A 21,082-nucleotide genomic window follows, 5' to 3' on the forward strand; every position below is an offset into this window, starting at 1 on the left:
CCTATTATAAATGTATTCAAGCAACCTAAGATATGCAAATTCTTAAAACTAATTACAAAGGCTTTTCCTTGTATAAAATTCTACTAAAGTCTGATGAGAGACGGTTTAATTCCAAATTCTGCCAGATGAAGTTAAACACTGGAGAAGTCAACCGGATAAAAGTAAATAATGAGCTTCCATGCGAATAAGACAGAGGAAGATGAGGAATGATGGAAAGGTGACGAGCGCGAGAAAAGACAGATGACATGCAGGCAGAGAAGCGGGAGAATGAAGGAGGAGGAGGATGAGAAGGAAGCACGTCCACGTCCACAGCTGGAAAAGCAGGAAGGGAAGGGAGTGTCCTCCTGTACTAATGACCGGCCTTCATTAAGCAAGTTTTCCCAGAAGGCTTTGTGTTTACACTTCCTGTAGCTGATTAAAGAGAATGGCTAACACCCCTGGAAAAAAAGGCCTTTTATGGAAAACATATTGGAACAGGCCTCATATGCAGTAACAAATCAAAGTCAAGTATGAAAATCATATTTCTTTTGACTTATTTAGTATATGTTATTTTTAGCCTATATGGCCACATTATCTTTTAAATACAGAAAGGTAACATATACAATTGTCATGCTTGTTTGAAAGGAAGGGATGATGTAACGTGCGAGTGTCAATGTACAGTCAGACAAGAGTGAAGTGACCGCTCCTTATAGAGGCATCAAAGTGAACGCGCAGTGTTTATCTTGTAATAAGCTGTTATTTTGGGATCATAGCACCACTATTGTGTTCGTGTTCTTTATGATGTAATAAAACACTGTTTAGATATTTGAGGCATAAATGCAAAAAACAAAACAGCATGGAAGTGAAAGTTCTGCTTGAAATGCGTCCTTTCACAAAAAGCTCTTTTTCTCAGAATCTTTCTTGGGAACGAATATTTTCAAGAAACTTACCAATGTTTAACTGCTGTTTACTAAATAAGTAAAGTAGAAATGTTTTTTTTCGGATGAAAGAAGAGGATCAAGATTCCTTTTGGTAGGTTCCATGTTTATATAGTTACAGAACGGAATTTTCTGTGCACCTTCAAAAATTTGTCAGAATGGTCAAAAATGGCTGGCACCAGCGCTTCCCATTTGAGAACATCGTCTGGCACTGACTGAGTTAAAGGTGCTTTTATGAATATTTTGGCCTAATTTGATGTCCTTCGTCAGTGGACTATCTGCAGTGAAAGAAACCATTGTAGTTTCAGGCACTTGCTCAACAAAAGAAGAAGACCTTGAACGCAGCACCATGTTATTTTGCAGCATATTCAAGTCACATGAATAGAAGTCTGCATGCTGCAGTAAATGAGATGAATACATTTTGGAGGAAAACTATTTAGCCGTCTCCAATTTCACTCAGCAAATAATTCAAGAAAACCCACATCACATTTCCACTTTAATTAATTTAGCAGTGAAAGAACACAAAAGGCTGGCAGACAAAAAGGAGGACAAATGAAATGAAAAGTGGTGGTCGGCGTCTTTGTTTGAGCTGATTTACGGGCAAGGGGTCACGGCGGGTCTCCACACTATGAGATTAGACCATTAGATGGAGGCGGCCCGGTAATCCCCGCATCTGAATCCCGATTTCTCCCCGCATGCTGCTAATGGTTGACAGACAATAAAACGCCATAATCTATCGAGCGCCGTGCGCTGGAGATGGAGAGACACGGACAACACTTGGATAGGCCGTTAATGTCAAAAGGGGAGTCAGTTGGGAGATGTCGGTGGATAAAGGGAGCGCCATTTGAGAAGAGAGTGTTTTGAAAGGGGACAGTGGGGAGAGATAGGGGAGATGAGGGTGATGGAGCGGGAGATGGAGGGGATAAATGGGAAGTCAGTGGAGTGACAGATTACAGTAGCCAGGTTTATATGGAGCCTTGTATTCGGATTAGAATAAAATTTAATAACCAAACCAATTTAAAATGCTCCATATAAAAACCTTAATCGGAATAAATGGGCTGAATCTGAACTGAATTGCATTCAGATTCACAGAGGTGGTATATTACCTTTGCCAATCTGAAAAAAGTGATATGTATACGGTTCAATCGGCATAATGTAAACGTAAACGCGTAGGGATGTTGTCGTTCAAGCACTTGAAAATGGCGGCATGTCTCCGATGGGACAGCTTGTTTTAAACTACTTGTAACTTGTTTTTGACACTGTTGCTTTTATAAAAGTGTAAAAAAGAATCACAACTACTGCGCTAAAAAGACAACTGGACTCCTTCTTGTTAAATCACATGATGTTTACGTCGATCCGTCTCACATGGCTGTATAGTATGGAGATTCTAATTAACATGGTGGCGCACGTAAACCACAGATCAGAATAGATCACGTCACATGTAAACAGTTGAACAGCGATCTTAAGTCAGAAGTGAGGGAGAACCAGGTGACTAAAGGGTTACGTGAGGGAGGATAAGGGGAGAAATTGCGGGGGAGATTGAGTGGGACAGAATGTCATACTAAGAGGGATGGATGACTTACCTGAGAGCTGAGCCGAGAGTCTCCCTAAGGAAGAAACTGTAGCTGACTAAGGGGAAGAAAGGGGGTGAGGTGGAGCGTGGACAATAAGGGTGACACTTGGGGCGAGGATGGGGGCGATTGAGTTGAAGGGTAACACTGAGCGTGAGACTGACAGGAATATTGATGGTGACAATGATGGGCAAGATGTAGGGTAACAGTGGGAGGTAGATTGAACTGCAACTCTCAGTGACACCCACGGGCAACCCATAAGTTTTACCCCAATCCTCACCTTAGTCCCCCCACCCTCACCCCTTGTCTCCTGTTGGGTTGTTACTCCATGCCCCCCTCAATATCCCTCTTACTGTCATTTTCAGTGTACACCCTCAAACTACCCCCTCGGTGTGACCCTCAGGCAACTCATCAGTTTCTCACCAATTCTCATCCCTACTCAGTGCCCATAAGTTTCCCCGGGGGGCGGGGGGTAACTCTCATTGTCACTTCAGGCAACCAAAAAGCCCCACTCAATCTCACCCCCAGTCTCTCCAGCAACATGCAACCATCTCCCCACTTGTGTCTGTGAATATTCTCATTCATCCAGGTCATTTCATTCTCAGGGCATCAAATCCATCGGAACTGGACTGGTCTGGTTGTCTTTGGAGATGTTTTACACCAGCCTGATCTCCCCACTCCTTTCACATTTTCCCCTTGATAGAGTACATACTCTGCTTTTAACTGCGTGCTTCATGTATTATCAGTAAGGAGGGTGTTTCAGAATCAGGGCGTTCACAACATGAAGTCAGTCATCAGGAATGTTCACTTTTGTAATTTTTTTTCACCGAGTTTGCTGCCAGATGACGTCAACCCCATTGAACTTTTCCCCGACATGGCGGACATGCTTCATCACGTCCTTTTAGCACTTCTTCCAGTTATCTTCCCAAGCGAGAACAAGAATCATTGGAAAATGTCAAACCATCGCTTGCTAAGTGTCCGATAAAGACAACCGCGTTCAGAGTGCTCGGTTAAAAGTGGGCCGGCATGTTTAATAAATCCCCCCGCGGCTTCCGGAATGAAATGCTTTCAGCACCGGGGTCCTAAATGTTCCACCGGGTCTCATTTCTGAGGAGCTTTTAGAGTCCTGGTCGTCCACGATAGGCGTGCCAGGACTCTCGAGTAGTGTGCGCACAGCTGATAAGTGGTTTTAATGTCACACTCTTCTTCTTCCTCATCGTCACTTCTTCACCCCCTCTGCACAGATCATGGCTTTGCTCCAGCTCTGGACCGTGGGGCTTATTCTGGCCACCGCGGCCTGGTGCGTCTCGCCTGTCGTTTCCGAGAATTCGGCGGTGGGATCGGGGAGGCGACAAGGAGTTTCTGAGGAGATTGTGAGGAAGGAGAGCCATCCCGTCCTATCGCGGAAGAAGCGGGAATGGATCTGGAACTCACTCTACGTGGAAGAGGAGAAACCAGCGCCTATTCCCTACAAGATTGGGCAGGTAAACCAGAAATGACCGGAATCACATTTGACTATTGACCATCCGTATTATATTGAATATTGCATGCTAGTGTCGTTGGCAACATTCAACAAGAAAAACAAGGAAAAATCCAAATAAGATGCGTCCTTGTGCAGACTCATTATTTTCGCCCAACATTTTCTTGGTTACATGATGAGGAGCAGGAGGTGGTTATGTACAAATGAGCTTTATTGCCTGTGCAAATTAAGTTTTTTTATTGTGTGTCCCCCCTAGCCAGTGCATCCTTTGCAACTTGGCTAGATTACACTGAACTTTCACAGGAATAAAACAAAGGATTCCTCCAAAAGTGGCACTGTTTGGTTAAAAAAAATAAAAATGTATATATTTTTTTTTTACACTGACTTAGGTGGAGGAGTTTTAGTCTGTATTTTGTAGAGAGTACATTGTTGTTTCACTGTCTTTTTCCAGCTCAAGTCCAGTCAGAGAGTGGAGGTGAAACGTTTTAAAATCGAGGGCGAAGGCGCGGACGGCATTTTTAGCGTGGACCACAAGGGTGACCTGTTTGTTAGCAAGTCTCTGGACCGCGAGGAGAAGAGCGCGTACCACTTGACTGCCAGGATGTACGATGGCAACAACAAACTCATCGAGGACTCTGGAGACTTTGTGGTCCAGGTGACCGACATCAACGACAATAGGCCGGTCTTCCCCAAAACTTACAACGGATCTATAATGGAGAGGTCCACCATAGGTACGTATAGTTATATAACAAATTAATTATTTATGCCACTGTACTTATTATAATCACTGCTACAGTACATTGGTTTAACATACCGCATTATAATGACACTTTTCAGAAATAAATTAGAAAAAAAATTATTTAAGATTTAAAAAATACAGGTATCAATTATTTGATCAATATACAATTATTGTATTTAATTAGAAAATAAATTTAGCTTATAACTATGAAATCAGTTTTCCAAGAAAAGGAAGTAGTATTGGAAGAATAATGATAAATCTATTCCAGAAAAAGTTGCACTTTTACAGAATGTCACTTTCTTGAGGAAAATTTCACAATATTTAAGAAATGGCTGTTTGAGAAAAAAAAAGCACTATTATGAAAATTAGGTCAAATTTCTTCGGGAACAAAGTTCGAATTTTCAGATTTTGGGGCCATAAAAATGTTGCAGTCTTATGATAACAATTCTACTTTTTTTTAAAGAAAAAGTCGTAACCTAAAATAATAAACATCAATTTACTTTTTTTTTTTTTTTTAGAAAAGTTGCAGTATTACAGGGATAGTCTTATTTTTCACGAAAAAAATCGCAAGAATGATACACTTTTCAAGAAAAAACACAATTTCATGAAACTAACGTCACATTCTGTCAAGATAAATGTCACAGTCTTACAAGAATGCCATATTTATCAGAAAAAAAGTTGCAGTATTAAGAAAAATATATATATTTATTTGAGAATTTTTTTTTAACAAGGAATGCCTTTTTTTTGAAAGAAGAAAGTTGCATTTGAATGAAATTGATGCACAGACAGCTTATTATTATTATTATTATTATTATTCTTTATCTTCACAGGAACCAAAGTGATCGAGGTAAGGGCGACGGACGCCGACGACCCAACCACTGCCAACGGCGAGCTGCGCTACTCTCTGACGCCCGACGGTGACCTGTCTGCCTTTGAAATCGACAGCATCACAGGTTTTTACTTTTCAGCTCATTGCATCTTCTTCAAATCCAAACTGATTTCCAACTGACTTTTCACCATGATGGCAGAACTACTGAGATGACAGGCTGAATAGCTTGAATGATGATTTAATGATTCGGGAAACCTCGAACAAGCATCAGTTGTCAAAAAGGTCTATCGTCAGCAAGAATAATCAGCATTGTAGCATGTGTTAATAAATCGCTGTGTGTGCCCAGGTATGATCAGCTGCAAGGTAAGCACTCTGGATCGCGAGACCAAGAGTCAGTACGTGGTGGTGGTCCGGGCTCAGGACATGAGAGGAATGGCGTCCGGCAGCACGGCCACGACCTCCGTCACCATCACCGTCACCGACACCAACGACAACATCGCCTCCTTCACCAGACGTAAATGTTCCTTAATCTTACAGAATTGTGCCTCTTTTCTCAGAATATACAATTGTAGTATTACCACTTTTTTTTTTTACATTAAAACAGGCTACTCCTGTAATATTTCAAAAGTACTTATTACTGAATTTTTCATGCATCCTTAAAAAAAACCCAACAACACTATTACGCTACTACAATTATCTTTGTGCGATTACAACTTTATTCTTGGTGTATCCTGTTTTTTTTTCTTTCCAGTTTGGCCTTAATCCATTTTAATACTTTCTAGAGCAAAGTATTGCATATGGGAATAAAACAACAGCTAACAGGCCTTCTGGGAATGAAATAATTGCTCATTTTTTTCCACATTTTGTAAAGTAAACACGGCGATTTGGCAAAAAAATTATTTTTAAGTATCCCGACGATGCCTCGCTGAGTTTAACTAAACTTGAATAACGACTAATAGTGTTCTGTTTATTCCATAGGGACGTATGAGTTGCAGGTCCCGGAGGACCACAAGCTGAATACAAGGATTGGCACTTTAGAGCTGGAGGATCGAGATCAGATCCAAAACAAAGAGCCCATCTTCTCTCTGCCCATCGACAACAAAATGTTCTACGTGGAGCTCGGCCCCAGCAAGGACGGCAACGTCATGCTCAGACAGGTAAAATGCGTCCTGCGATTACAGATTTGGAATTACAGTCAATTGGTTAGCGAAACCGAGAAATCTCCTACTCGCAAATTTTTCTTTTAATTTTTTTTTTTTGGATTTGTGTATAAAATTTGACTCACAATTCAGCTTCAGACTTTGCGCGACTAGAAGGCAGGAGCAAAATTCACAACATCCGTCCACCATCAGTTCATGTGGATGCCTCAGAATGAAATTACAGGATTTTGTTGATGTTTCAAGCTCGCATTTTCCATTTTTGAGCCCAATTTCTTTTGTTCTAATCATGAGTCTTTAGAAAATGTCTGTTTGGTACCAAACCCCCTGCGAACGTGAGGCTCATCATCTAGCTGTACCGGTTTGTGGTTTGATGTGACATTTAAGCGTCTTTTTATCCTCGGCTGACTCCGGGCACATAAATAGAACGCGGCATCCGAGCATTACAAAACATCCACGGGCAAAAAAAGAACATAAGCATCCGAGGCAAAAGCCACACTTTTAAATGCCCTCGCACACATTTACGCAGGCGGTTTGATAAATAACAATGCGCGGCATTGCCCGTCTGCTGAGTGGAGATATTTCACACTCGCGAGGTTTAGATAAAGTATTTAAGAGACATCACAGAGCACAAAATGTATTCCAAAGGCGTGGAAGGGGAGCCCAATCCTCTGGCTCCGCGGCCCGACCAGTCGGCGATGGGCCGCACGCTCGTTAAAGGTGTTTACCGTCCGCCTTCGGAAGTCCTCGTTAGCAGTAATAATCCAGTTAGCGGCACGCTCCGTCTACCTGTCCGCAGATAAGAAAAGAACGCAAAGTGAACGGTAAGCTGCCTCTAATATCCCCAGAAACTGGAACAGGAATGGGAAAGGGGGAATTCTGCGGCTTAGGCGCTGGATGTTTGTTTACATCAAAGTGGAAGCGGAACACAAGCACGGATCGAATACATTTGGATAAGTACCCTGTATGGACAAAACTACTTGTACACGTACAGAATACTTTGAAACATTTTGTCAAATGTATATTTTTTTAATTCTAAAAAAAGTATTTGCAACGAACAGTATTACCGCTTTTGAAAATGTATTGCAATGTTGTGATATTACATCCTTTCTCCATCAAATCCTATTTCACTCTTGTATAACTACAACTTATTTATTACTTACAAAAAAAATGTGACTGTGTTTTACCACACTAAATACATTTTAAATCTTGGAACATTATGACTGTTTAATCCTTAAAAAAATACTTAATTTTCATCCTAAATGAAAATTCACTTAATTTTTGGAATATTATTATTTTTTTCAAATATTACTGGTACTTCAGTCTTGTAAATTACAAAATGTTCCTGAAAAAAACCCAACACTTTCATCTAATAATATGAAACTACTTTTTTTTCTTTGTTTTTTGTTTTTTTAATTATGCTTTTATGTTGTATATGTTGAAAATTTCAACTCTAAAACTTTTTTGTATGATGTTCAGGCTCTGGACTATGAGACAAGAAACAGCTACTCCTTCAGCGTACAGGTGCGGGAAAATCTGCGAAACTTGCGCTTTCCCGCTGACAACGTGGCCACTGCCGTCACCACAGCACAGGTAAATTACAACAATAATAACCGCCAAATCAATAACTGCATGGTCCCACCTTAACAACAGCACCACTTTGCCTGTCCAAATTTAAACCCAAATTCGAGCCTGCTGGCCCAAGTCAACAGAGTGGGAGGTACAAGGGCCACTAGGACCAAACTCCATAACTTCGATTTTCTTTTAGTTGAAATTCAAGAAGTTCACTGCCATCTAGGTTTTTATTTCCTAAGACAGGACACAAATAGCCTTAAGAGAGAGCGTCCATTTTGCTAAGCAAGAGATAGATCTGACTGTCATCCATAGCAGTGAAAGAAAATACAGTACCATGTTTTCTTAAGATGTAACAGATGAGCAGCAAATACAATGAAAACAGCAGGGGCCCCAAAATTGAACCCTGCGGAACATGATACGACAATGGAGCAAAATGGGACTCAGAACAACCAAGGCTAACATAAAAAGTCCTGCCTGATAAGTAGAATCTAAACCACCATCATATTAAAGGCTCTGTCGAGGGCTTTGCAGAACACTAATTACCTTGTCAACATATGCTCATATGATCATGCCATCAACGAAAAAGTGTGTGCTTGTGTCCTCATGTGCAGGTGAATATACGGGTGTTGGATGTGGACGAGCCACCGGTATTTTCACAGCCAACGTACACCTTCAACGTGCCTGAAGAAAGACTGGTCAACAACGTTGGCACTGTAAGTGCCAAAGATCCGGACAAAGCTGGCAAGACTATCCGGTAAGAATCTATTGTGACACAAGCATCAAATATGCAATTGTGGCCTTATGACACTACTGACAATATGGAAGAAAATATGGTGATCGTGAGGAACGAATGCTGTAAGGAAAATGAGTTTCTACGCCGTGCCTGCCCTCAGGTACTCTATCTTGGACAAGGATTGTCCAATCGCTATCAATCCAATCACAGGGCAGATGTCCACCCTGAGGACTCTGGACCGCGAGCTGGAGGCCATGCACATGTTCCAAGTTAAAGCCCAAGAGGAGCCAAGTGGTGCGTCATACACACACACACACACACCCTCACACACCCTCTTTCGCACACATACACACTTTTATGAATTCAAAACAAAAGCTCCTCACAGGCAAATGGAAGCCATGTGTCGGTTAACATGCACTCAGGGAGAGAGTTACAGAGGCCAAACTCACAGTTTTTCTCGCATGTGTTGGAAACACCGCATGTAGTCAATCACCAAGGAAAAATACGCATCAGACACCTTGCCAACGCACCTGGCCGAGCCTCAGTGCGAGCAGAAAATCACATTACGGCGTCTCTTTGTTCATCTGCAGCCTCCCAAAGCAAAGTCTGTATTTTTAGCCGGGCAGCCAACAGCATCCAAAGATCTATTTTAGTGGTTTGTCATCATGTTTAGGGAGCACAATGGTCCCCCGAGCCCCGCTCGACAAGGTCTCCGATATAGTGAACCGCACGCAGCAAGGCACTAAAGATAGTCGCTACATTAAATAGCAGACATTAAAAGAGGCAATGAGCGACAAGGCTGCTTTAATGTGACAAATAAACAGTTTGTAAATAGAAACCCTTTTGTCCATTGGCCTTAATCATCTCAGCCAATGACAACAACATCTGCAGAGAGCTTTGGTAGGAATAAAAGTGAAATTAAAGCTGCAAGCAGTAATGAACGGGGGCCTCACAGCCCCGCAAAAGTTGGGAGGTGCGTTATATGGAGGACTCAAAAGTCTTTGTAATTTGACAGAATTTTCATTGTCAAAATTTGGTCGCAATCGGTAGGACAAGGTCCTCTTTGTAGGACCCCTAGAATAACCCCAAAATGGCAACCGCTAACCAAAATGGCAGACTTCCTGTTCATTTTACAGCATGATGTGAGATGCCGACTAAATTTCATGTGGTTAAGAGTTTTTGGCTTTAGGGGCTACATTTTCAAAAGATTCCTGACTTATTACCATCGTTTTGTTTTTTATGACTAGTCATCAAACATTGATGATGTGCTCCGCCCACACTAATTGAATGGATGAATTCTTTATTTGGAACATGTGTGATAATGACGTAAGAAAAACTAAACAGAAAAAAATGTAATTCTGTAAAATAAAAATAAAGTTAAATTGTAATATTCGAAAAGGAGTAGGAAGAAGTAAAACTTATTTACTCCTATCACTTTCTTATGACCCTATATAACTCTTACTTATATGAACATCATTATAGTACTATAGTAATACATACTTTTACATACCCTGGGGCGTTTCTGGTTGCTGATGTATATTCCCGATTGGGATGTACACTGCTACAATCTCTAAAATGTTTGTTCAATCATTAACATTAGATCGTCAAAGAGCGCAAGCCATTTTAAACCCTTTAGATTGATTAAAAATGTGTTTAAAAAAAAGAATACCCACAAGTATGGACTGACCAATACTATAGATTTGTGAAAAAGGATGAGATTTACCAAATTGCGACATAGGATGTTTTGGCGATATATAGCAAACACTAATACAAGAATAAATGTACATGATTGTAGTATTGTACTAGCGTTCTATATATGCATATATGGACAAAATGATTTGCTCACAACCAAGATGGTCATGTTGCGGTGTATTTAGAGGTTATTGAGGCATGCTTGAGGTTCTACTCACAATAGACGTGCCTACCAAACTTCATATTGCTAAATGCAATGAATGAACAAAATGAAATGAAACACGCTGCAAGGTCTGAATGTTGAAAAGCCCTGAAAATAGTGATTTATTTTAAGTCAATGAAGGGAGACATCTTGAAAAATCAGTCAACAAAAATCAATACGTCTGAGTGAAGGCCATGTGACATATCGTGACGCTTTTGTGTGATCTTGATGGGATTATTTCACACCGACCACAGTCGATTTCTTTTCAGCCGGCAGCGCAGTCAAAAGCAACGCCTGCAGGCAGCTCAATGTGGCGCCCAGTGATTGTTTGCTGGTTGATTGCAGGTTTGGAGTCGTTTGTCAAAGTCAACATCGTCGTGGCGGACGTCAACGACAACAAGCCCGAATTGGACGTGGATGAAATCTTCGTGTGTGAGAATGACGCCGCAAACACAGTAAGTTGTGTTTATGATGAATTTAAATAATTTCAAAACCTCCACTACCATTATCTCATCTTGAACATTTTATTTTTCTGAAGTTTATTTGCGGTTAATTAGAGGCACTTATAAATATATACATGTATATTTTTTATTGAGTTGTACGGATTATAAAACATAGTTATGATGGTTTGGGAGCATGTGGTGAGCTGGTTTTGGTGTTTGCATCATCTGATGCAGTTGATGGGACTTCATTGTACGTGTCAGAGGAGCTACATGGAGGAGAGGCGGGATACACCCCGGACTGGTCACTAGTCAATCGCGGGGCACATATAGACAAGCAAACATTCCTCGGTTTGTCTGTGCCGATACAGAAAATGTTTTGAGGTTACGAATGGTGCCAAATGAACTTTTAGCTCGGTTACCACAGGAATTACTGTTTCTCATTTAATTGTTTTAGATTCATACTGTTCGTATTTTGTCTTATATTTTGCATTATTTCCTAATATTTATATATTTTCCATTGTAATATTTTGTCAGAATGTTTGCATTTTTCTAATTCAAATTTGTATGTAGTATTTTATAATGTGGTTTAATATTTGTTTTTCATCAAATATTTAATATTTTCCTAAAAATACTGTATTTTTCATCAATATTTTTGTATATTTTTCATAATCTTGTATTTAGATTTTTTTAAATATCTTTGTCTGCATGTTTATATTTTTCTAATGTGTATTTTTACCTAATATTTGTAAAATTAATGTTTTTGGTCCAATATTTACTCTTATTCGAAAATGCGTGTTTTCCATTTGATTCAATTTTTGGTGAATATTTGTTTATTTTACATCTGTATTTTTTCATTTTATTTTTTATCTCACAGTTTATGATTTTTCTAGCGTATATTTATTTTTTTTCAAATCATTTTTGTCTCTCATTTATTTTTTTTCATCTAATATTTTATATTTTTGTTGAAAATTTTGAATTTTTGGTACAGAGGTTGTATTATCTGTCTGTGCAAGTGTAACCAGTGGTCATGCACACAACGTTTCTTTTTTGACAATTTGTGCTTGTTCGTTCCCTCAGGTCATTGGGATGCTGAGGGCCACCGATGAGGACGACCAGCCAGCCTCGTTCACCTTCATTCTGGCTTCTCCCAGCTCCAACTTCTCCATCAGAGACTTTGGCAGTAAGTTGCTGTTTGTTTTCTTCTAAATGCTGAAATGGAAGCCTTTCAGATGGCAAAACTTTGTTTCTGGCGCCCACTCGAGGGCTCTGAAGCCTGTTTGTGGTGGTAAGTAATGTCTGGATGCTGGAAGCAGCAAATATTGTACAGATGTCCTCATGTACAATAAGCAAATGGCGGTCAGCAAAAAAAACTTTAGAGTTGGTATTCATATTTAGGGTGACATTTTACTTAATGTTAATGAATTAACACAAAATCATGAACACATGTTTATCATGGCAGGATGCACAAAAATCCAAATAGAACATGTGCTGTGAAACGCACAGGTAGTCAGCTATTTTGGTTGTTCAAAGGTGCCGTTTTGGGGTGGATTTGGTCCATTTCCAAGAGTTGTACCAGAACAAACCCTTACTAGAGAATGTGCACAACAGCCACCAAATTTGAACCAGGTATAATAGACAGATGGGTTACATTAAATTGCAGTTGTGACTCATCAGCAGGTGGAAAAATTGGATATTTCGCTGTGAAACACCAGACTTTCACTGCAATGGGAAATGTCTGTCCAAAAATGACACTTACTATGTGTTAACATTCTCCTCATGGAGTAACTGTTGAATTTCTGTGAAATTCAATATATTATAGACAGATGGGTGACGTTAAATTGCGAAGCGTGTTGTCACCATACATGGTGAGTGTTGTGCAGATCAGGCTTTGCTGTTGAACATCAAAATGTAACTAGAGAATGTAAATGTGTGGAAATTGCGTGTGAATGCAAAAGAGTTGACGCTGAACTGAAACGCTGGTGGAATTAATGAAATTGTGGAACGTGAGACTGGATGTTAGAATGATTTGATTTGGTCAAGAAATGGATGATTTTTTTATGAGAATTTGAGAATTCTTTTGTCAACCTGTGGAGTTAGGGTGACTGAAAAGTAGAAAATAGCCCTCAAAATACTGAACATTTTGAAGTTTGAATTGGTCAAGAAATTTGGAAGAAGACGGCATAATACATGTTTTTGTTTGTTTTTTGTGAGAATGTAGGAATTTTACCATGAAACTTGTGGAATAATCGGGATTGTGGGAATTGTCAGAATGCTGAAAATAGTTCCCAATATGTTCTGAATGAGCAAAAGAGTTGCTCTTCAGCATTCACACAATCATTTCAGAACAGATGATGTCTCTCCATCCATCCATTTTCTGAACATCTTATTCTATAAAAAGTAAAAATCCATGTCTGAACGGGAATGGTGATCCTCCCACCATTTTGTTCAGAAATGGGTGTCCAGATAATGGTAATACTTGATTCCTGGTTGCATCAGATCTCTATCTTTGGACGCAAAACATTTCAAGCCAAAATGTCTTTTTTGATTATGCGAATAAAAAAAACATAAAACATGAAAGATGACTGCAAAGTGTAACCATGTGTTCTTGTCAAATATTAAAGGTGCACAAAGATGAAAGCTGCAGGTCGTCACACGAGACAGTCAGGTGAAGCGCTGCCGTTTAATCCGAGTCTAACCTGAAATAACATGCCGCACGGCAAAAAGATAAACAGGAAGGGGGAGTGGCCTCATCTCTTTCCTGTGCGCTGGTGCCCGAGGGGAGGCCGACATGCTGTAACGATGACGGAGGGAAGACAGATGAGGATGATTTGGAGGAAAAAGATGAAAGGAAGCCAGGGGGAGGAAAATGAGGATTAGGAGAGATGGATCACTGGATCGAGGATGACGAATGATAATGACAATGGCACTCAGCAGACATCCGACAAGGCTCAACAACCCAAAACATGCCCATCTTGAAAAATATATTTTAAAAATTGATGAACACTCACAAGGAGGTGAATTACAAAATTTGCAAATTTTTAAGATGCGTTACTGTATATGATGGCATTAAGATAGCAGACTTAGTTAGAGGAATTTACATGGTTTGGTTGAACATTTTGGTGTTTAAAAAAATAATTTGGCTTAATAAAGATTGAGAAATACTGCAGTTGAAGGTGAAGGCCATAAAGTGAAGGAGAGGGATGAGCCCAGGTCAGACAAAAGCAAAGTGCCTCAGACTTTTTAAAATCACCGGTATTAGAATTTTTAAATGTAGAAGTTGAGACTTGCATTTGGAATGGTTTGACTAAGAAACCTGGAAGAAAGAGGTAGATATGTAAAATACCTTTTAATTTTGGACTTTTGAGAAAATTCGCTAATTTGGCGTTTGGAAATGGTCCTTCATCAGCTCTTGAGTTTGAAGAGAAAATGTTTTCAATCGGTTCCAGAAACGTGGAAGGAGAAGGTAATAGAGTGGAAATATTGTGTCCTAAATAAGCGAAACAGTTTGAAGTTTGAATGATTTGAATCGGTCAAAAAAAGTGGAAGGAGGTGATGAATGTGTAAAATATTTCTTAATGTGAAAATTTCAGCGTGAAAATATCTGAATTTTATCATGAAAAGTGTGACTTTTGGGAAAGTGGGAATTACTGGAAAGGGGAAAACAGTCCTGAAAATGCTCTTGAATGAAGTGAATATGTTGAAGTTTTAATGGTCTCAATTGGTCAAGAAAAGTGAAAGGATGAAATTAAAATCTCTTCATTTAGGCATTTTACTGAGAAAATGTGGAGATTTTGGAAGTGGGTATACAGTGAGTGAGAAGGAAATAGACAAGGTCAGGCAAAAGTACTGTAAAATTCCTTCCAGTCATTTTAAAAGAAAGAAAATGTTGCAGAGGATGGACAGATGGGTTTAAAAAGAAACGCGCGAGGCGGCAACATGAGCGATGAGTGCATTTCACAACATGTCATGCGTCGTCTCCTCGCACCACTTAACACTCGCTTTACACACACAAGGGCTGCAAAGTGACGGTCCTGTCAAATATTCATGCAGTACAAGGCCACTTTCACCACCTCGCTACGGTCCGAGTCGCCGCCTAACCATCAATATCACCACCACTCCCTCCCGCTTGTCACTTTCCCTGATGCCGCGGAAGTGACAACCACTGGTGTTGACATGGATTTCTCTGCATTAGACGGCCAAGCAAACACAAATGTGCAACGGGTTGGGGATAATGAGATTCATAAAAGAGAGTGAAGAAGACTGCCAGAGGATCAATCCAGGGAGACGGCGGAGACTTTTCCCGTCAAACAAAGACGAGCGAGATGGGATGGTGCAGGACAGAAGATGTTTAGATCTTTTATTGACATACCCTTGGAGACACTAGATGTTTTCCATTGGACAGTAACAACATAAAATGGAGGCTGTCTGGTGGGATGTATCGTGTTGTGTTCTGAAGTGTGTTGTGAGTGTCTAGGGACAGCTAGTGTGAAATGCACAACACTGCAACTTTCAGGATAGTTTAGAGTCAGAGTGCTGACACTCTGAATCAGTGCTCAAGCATGGTACGACTACTCTTAACCTTTACACATTCGCCGTATGTTTTAGGGGCTGAACATTTAACAGTCAAGTCAACTAATCGCTAATCACGTGTTATTGGCAGCTTGTCACCAATCGACCAATTTACAAAGGACGATATCGCTCACGATAACGTCAGTTAGCCTCGCTAGCTAAAAGATTTACATATACAGCGGTAGGCTACCTCAGGACTGGCGACGAGGAACAAGGGCTGCCGTGCAAAGTGAAACTCCGTCTTCGTCATTAAAATGTTCTGTACAATAAGGCATGCCATGGACAACAACTGTGTGCTATTGAGAACTTTATTCAATATAGCAACACCCACGAATCGACACTGATGACAGTATACAGTCTACAAGTATGTGGTCTTTTACCAAAAATGACACCCATGGCAAGTTTTCTCCTGGCTCTGATATCCTGCCATCAAGACTCTATGCTACGAAACACAAGATGAGACCGTCTGGCTCAGAAACAAGCACTGGTCTATAAAATGGATAACTTTCCAAAACATACAAACCAATATGCATGTTTCTGCAAAAACCTGCGCAAATGTAATTTCTGACTTAAATTTATGGGAAATTATGGCCTGGGGTCACCACGCCAATTATGTCTTAACATGCTTGAATGTCAACAAATTTGTCTTAGGTTTGTGCCTCTTTTGAGACGGCGAGGCTCCTGTTTTCCTGCCATTGTCAGCTCTGGAATTCCTCAAGCCATTTGAGGAGTTAAAAAAAAAAAAACGGACTCCTGAGCAGGAAGCTTTGACTGTTTGACGAATGGCTTCATTGTTGGATGGAAGTCTTACGTTGGATGCTTGGCTTTTTTGATTCCAAAAGGTTGCCTATTGACCATGGTGTTAAGTAACAAATACTTGTCATTTATTTGTGTTCAGACAACACCGCATACGTCCTGGTGAAACAGGGACCGTTCAACTTGGACGATCCCACAGATTACAGCGTGGACGTGAGCATCAGTGATGGAGGACGACCCATCCAGACCAGCGTCACCAAACTGTCCATCAAGGTCTGTATTTGTGTGTCAGTGAATCACAACAAAACGTCAAACCCGGTGATTCCCTGAATTTCATAATGCCCCCTTTTGTAGGCATGCCGCTGTGACGCCAGACGCATCCCGACGCAGTGCAAGGCCGCAGCTCAGAAGATGGGAGTGAGCGTCCATGTCCTCATCGCTGTTCTGCTTTGCATTCTCACCATACTGGGTAAGTTCTAAAAACTGAAATGGCAACAGTAAAGCTCTCAACTTCAGAGGCTTTCGACCTTGCCATTTAAATTAGATGGCGAAGGCACAAAATGCTTTGCAATTTAATGTCGTGCATCTGTTTAGTACAGTGGTTGACTAAGTCCCATCTATGAAAATGATCCTATACATGGACAGTGATTATTTTCGTGAACCAATAGAGGGAGCTAGCATACCACTATCAGTCTTGACAGAACAACGCCACGGGAAAAGGGCGGAAAATAATAATAAGAAAATTGCTTTTCCACAATTGCTTTTCCACAACATGGCCATGGCAGGTATTTAACTTCATACCCCGATCCCGGCTTTACACTCTGTTTTCATGCAGCCACCCGCTGAGCCACCCTGATGTTATCGGAGAAGGTGGAACATTTGCTGGTTGACTGTGACTCACCATTCTATGTTGATGCCTTCCACACAAAACTTAGACCAGAAAATAGACTAGAAATGTAGCCCCTTGCACGCAGCTTGTCATACAACGACCGTTGTTTTTAACATGATCATCAAAGTGTTACATATCACAAAACCTGGTCCCTGCTTTCTCATAGAACACCAATTCAGTAAAAGGCATAAAATAAGCACTGTTGAAGAGACGAGAAGGGGCAAAGAAGTTGACCCATGAATTTCCCGTTTTCTGAGATAATACCATCAGCTCTCATGCAGTAAAAGTGCTTCCAACACACCAAGGTGGGGGAAGTCATTGTCGGGTGTTAAACTTGCCTTTCACACAGGCTAAAGACCCTGGAAAAGGTCAGAAAATAGGCAGCTCCTTTCACACAAATTTTCCGGTAATTTGGCAAAAGAATACACTGAGAAGGGGGAAAGAAATGAATGTCAGATGTTAAAATTCACACTACTGTCCTAGCTTTCGGCGATCCCCTTTCACACAGTCAGCATCAAGTCTCTGTTACACCTCTAATACCAAAATCTTTATCAACAAAGCCAGAAAATCTGTTAGTCGACTTTCACTATGCTGGGATTTTCACTGGTTGAATGTTCTTGCTTCTGAAATGCAAATCAGAAGGCCCTTTTATGCAGGGTTTCTCTAAAATTGCCGGATCAATTCTAGTCCTGCCTCTGTTAGTATCTTTAAAGCCATATGGAAAATCCACAGTGTGGAAAAGTCTGCAAGGATGATGTGAGGATTCCAATATCTGATATTTCACTTTGGCTTTCCGCTGTCCCCCTTTCACACAGTTGCTGTTACACCTGACAATCCTGCAATTGGTGTTTACTTCAACCCCTCCAATTTCATGCCATGTTCTCACCCTTGCTTTGCCATTGACAACATTTCACACGGTAGAACCTTCCCACCTCCTGGTGTTACTGGTTTAATGAATAATGCTGGGACAGATGTGGAAAACAACGCCCGCGGTTTCCAACGCACTGCTATTCTCTTTGATACCTTCACCCCCTTATCCCACCCCCACCTTGCTGTTCCACCTTGTACTTTTTGACTCAATCAACACACTTGTCACGGCGGGGGGAGAGTGCAAATACTTTGTTGCTGTACTTGAGTATATTTCGTCAGGTATCCTCACATAAACTGAGTATTTATTCTTCCTGAAGACTGACATGAATAAATATCTGTACTTTCTACTCGTCAAAATAGGATCGTTACGGAAGACGAGTCTTCAATGTAAAAAAAAAAAAAAAAGAGACAGCCAACTGTGTTTGAGATTTTGTTTGATTGAGATCTTGGGGTCTTCTAAAGAAGAGATGCGGGATGGAATGAAAGGGAAAATTGTGGGAAAAGTGTGTGAAGAATAGCAGCGTTAATGAGGAGTTTATCAGCACTTTAGGTGCCGTCTGCTTATCAAACAGCGGCAAACATTTAAGTGGATGAACTATTAATATGCTCCACTTCTTTTTCTTCTTGAGTCCTACTGGGTCTCCTTCTCTTTATCAAACCCTCTCACCCCAGGCCAGATTAACTATTTAACGCTCTTGTCATTATCTGCCGCGCCCCGAAGCAATTTAGCGACGTAGCGTTAGCTCCCCACTCGCCACAAGTCGCAATTGACCCCCTGAAAAAAAAAAACATTTTCTCACTGGTTTGCTCGTCTTTCTTCCCCTTTTTCTTCTTCTGAGGCGGCTATCTGTCAAGCTTGATAAAGTGCGGAGCATGTGTTGTAAAAGATTAATCTGTTGCTTTCCCAAGCACACTGGAATGAGGCGCGTCGCCCGGCGCTAAAAGGCAAAGCTAATGTCGAACATCCAGAGAGAGAGAGAGAGAGAGAGAGGAGTTCATATCAGGATCCCAGAGCGCGTGGCGTTAATCTAATGTCAGAAGTGTCCTTCACTTGCCCCTGCTTTCTCCCACTTTTTGTCCTTCACTCCCTTTTCCTCCCTTTCTTGCTTTGTCCTTCACTTCCATCCATCCATCTTTTCTCAAATCAAATTTGGGCTCGCAATAAAAAGAAAAAACAAATTGGATTGTTTTGCTCTCCATTTTCCCCCCAGATTTTTCTCATGTTTTCTGTCCATCACTTCCTTCACTTTCTCTCACCGTGCACCTTCATCCATGGTCTTTCTTCTTACTTTTGACCTTCACGTACTGCCTCCTCCTTTCCTTCTCAGCCTTCGCTCGTTTTCTTTTCACCGCTTCCCTTTTGTCTTTCTTCTTTTGGTTTCTGTCCTTAACACTGTTCCTCCTTCCGTAATTTCTCTCACTTTGCCCTTCACTCTTTTTCTCTTTCCTTCCGCCTTCCTTCCCACCTCTTCCTCATTGATATTCCCTCCATTCATCTTCCCATCCTTGCCGAGTCGTCGCTGTGTGTTTTTAGAGCTCCACGCGCTGGAGGCAAACTTCGCAGACACCTAAAACCATTCGGCTGCTCATTTTCACGTCTGTTTTCCAGGCTCACTCCCTCGTTAGCGCACCGCCTTCTTTCCTCTTCCTTCTCGCTCGCTTCCTACATGGCCCCATTCTCATTCCTGCCCTAATTTCCCCACATCTTCACAGAAAAGCCTTGGCTGACCGCTTTAATCTTGCCAGCCCAAATTTTCACGCACTCACTAATCGCGTCTGTCTGTCAAACATCAAAAAATTGCCGGGACAACTTTTCCTCATGTTTCAAGAGCTTCCCCAAAAACTGAAAAGTATGGCTTGTGTGCTTTGCAGTGATTGTCATCCTATTCGTGATGAAGAAGCGCTACCACAAAGACTCGCTGGCCGGCATGAAGAATAGTGGCGAGATCCACGAGCAACTTGTCACCTACGACGAGGAAGGTGGAGGCGAGATGGACACCAACGGGTATGTGGATGCAAAAACCTCCACGTCTTACAAAATAGAACTCATTATAGCAAACAATTTTTGACGGTCCTAAAAGAGGACCCCAGACCCCTAGCTAGCATGTCACTACAGTTGAACGCAGACCTCCGCCAAGGAAGAACAAAATTAGGAAAATCATGAAGTGTTGAACATTTACTTCCTGGTTAATGAAGGCAACAATGTGTGTTTTATATTTTACCTGATAACACACACAAAGTTCTTGGAATTTGGTACTTGCACACACAAAACATGTTTTATTTATCATTTTATGTGTGTATTTTGAGAAACTAAAGGAAAATATCTCAAATTCCGGGGTAAAACGAATCACATTTAAGGTATTTTTATTGCTGTCGAATAAGAAAACAGGGTACATTTCATCCGAACAGTATGCAAGGGTTAAAGTATTGCCACTTTTTATGATATTTGATGCAGCTTTTTGGGCGTATCAATATTTATTTGGCAACTTGGTCACGCGAGACACATTGTACTTGAAGAAAAGCCGCATGGCGTATTAATCCTCCTCCGTTTGCAATATTTATCCCCTCTGCCGCGTCCTATCATTTAGTGACCCAGTTTAGCTGAAAGGAATCATTAAAGTTTTATGTAATCTGAATCTAATCTAATGTGAAGCCTATTA

At 40.9% G+C, this 21,082-nt stretch overlaps 1 protein-coding gene and 1 long non-coding RNA gene across 4 annotated transcripts in view; one reads left to right on the forward strand and one right to left on the reverse strand.

Annotated features, from left to right (window-relative positions):
• Positions 1-21,082, reverse strand: part of LOC147139950 (uncharacterized) — an 89,770-nt gene that overhangs the window by 34,345 nt on the left and 34,343 nt on the right. The window contains exon 5 of one of the 2 annotated variants that reach the window (XR_015088583.1): positions 5,746-7,482. The exons of the other annotated variant lie outside the window; for it this stretch is intronic. This is a non-coding gene — a long non-coding RNA (uncharacterized LOC147139950). Of the gene's footprint in view, positions 1-5,745; positions 7,483-21,082 lie in introns of those variants that run through there. 2 annotated transcript variants of the gene reach the window in all.
• Positions 1-21,082, forward strand: part of cdh5 (cadherin 5) — a 32,046-nt gene that overhangs the window by 4,365 nt on the left and 6,599 nt on the right. Inside the window, exons 1-14 of one of the 2 annotated variants that reach the window (XM_086044609.1) lie at positions 815-1,011; positions 3,733-3,972; positions 4,420-4,699; positions 5,538-5,660; positions 5,883-6,050; positions 6,515-6,693; positions 8,173-8,286; positions 8,880-9,022; positions 9,162-9,295; positions 11,241-11,350; positions 12,416-12,518; positions 16,806-16,936; positions 17,018-17,132; positions 20,295-20,427. In XM_086044609.1, the coding sequence (XP_085900735.1) occupies positions 3,736-3,972; positions 4,420-4,699; positions 5,538-5,660; positions 5,883-6,050; positions 6,515-6,693; positions 8,173-8,286; positions 8,880-9,022; positions 9,162-9,295; positions 11,241-11,350; positions 12,416-12,518; positions 16,806-16,936; positions 17,018-17,132; positions 20,295-20,427 (1,970 nt within the window). In that variant the 5' untranslated portion in view covers positions 815-1,011; positions 3,733-3,735. Of the gene's footprint in view, positions 1-814; positions 1,012-3,732; positions 3,973-4,419; positions 4,700-5,537; positions 5,661-5,882; positions 6,051-6,514; positions 6,694-8,172; positions 8,287-8,879; positions 9,023-9,161; positions 9,296-11,240; positions 11,351-12,415; positions 12,519-16,805; positions 16,937-17,017; positions 17,133-20,294; positions 20,428-21,082 lie in introns of those variants that run through there. The other variant, XM_086044608.1, reaches the window with a different exon arrangement.

The sequence above is a fragment of the Filicampus tigris genome, chromosome 11 (assembly GCF_054856515.1).
Source record: "Filicampus tigris isolate MCC_2025a chromosome 11, RoL_Ftig_1.0, whole genome shotgun sequence".
NCBI lineage: Eukaryota > Metazoa > Chordata > Actinopteri > Syngnathiformes > Syngnathidae > Filicampus > Filicampus tigris.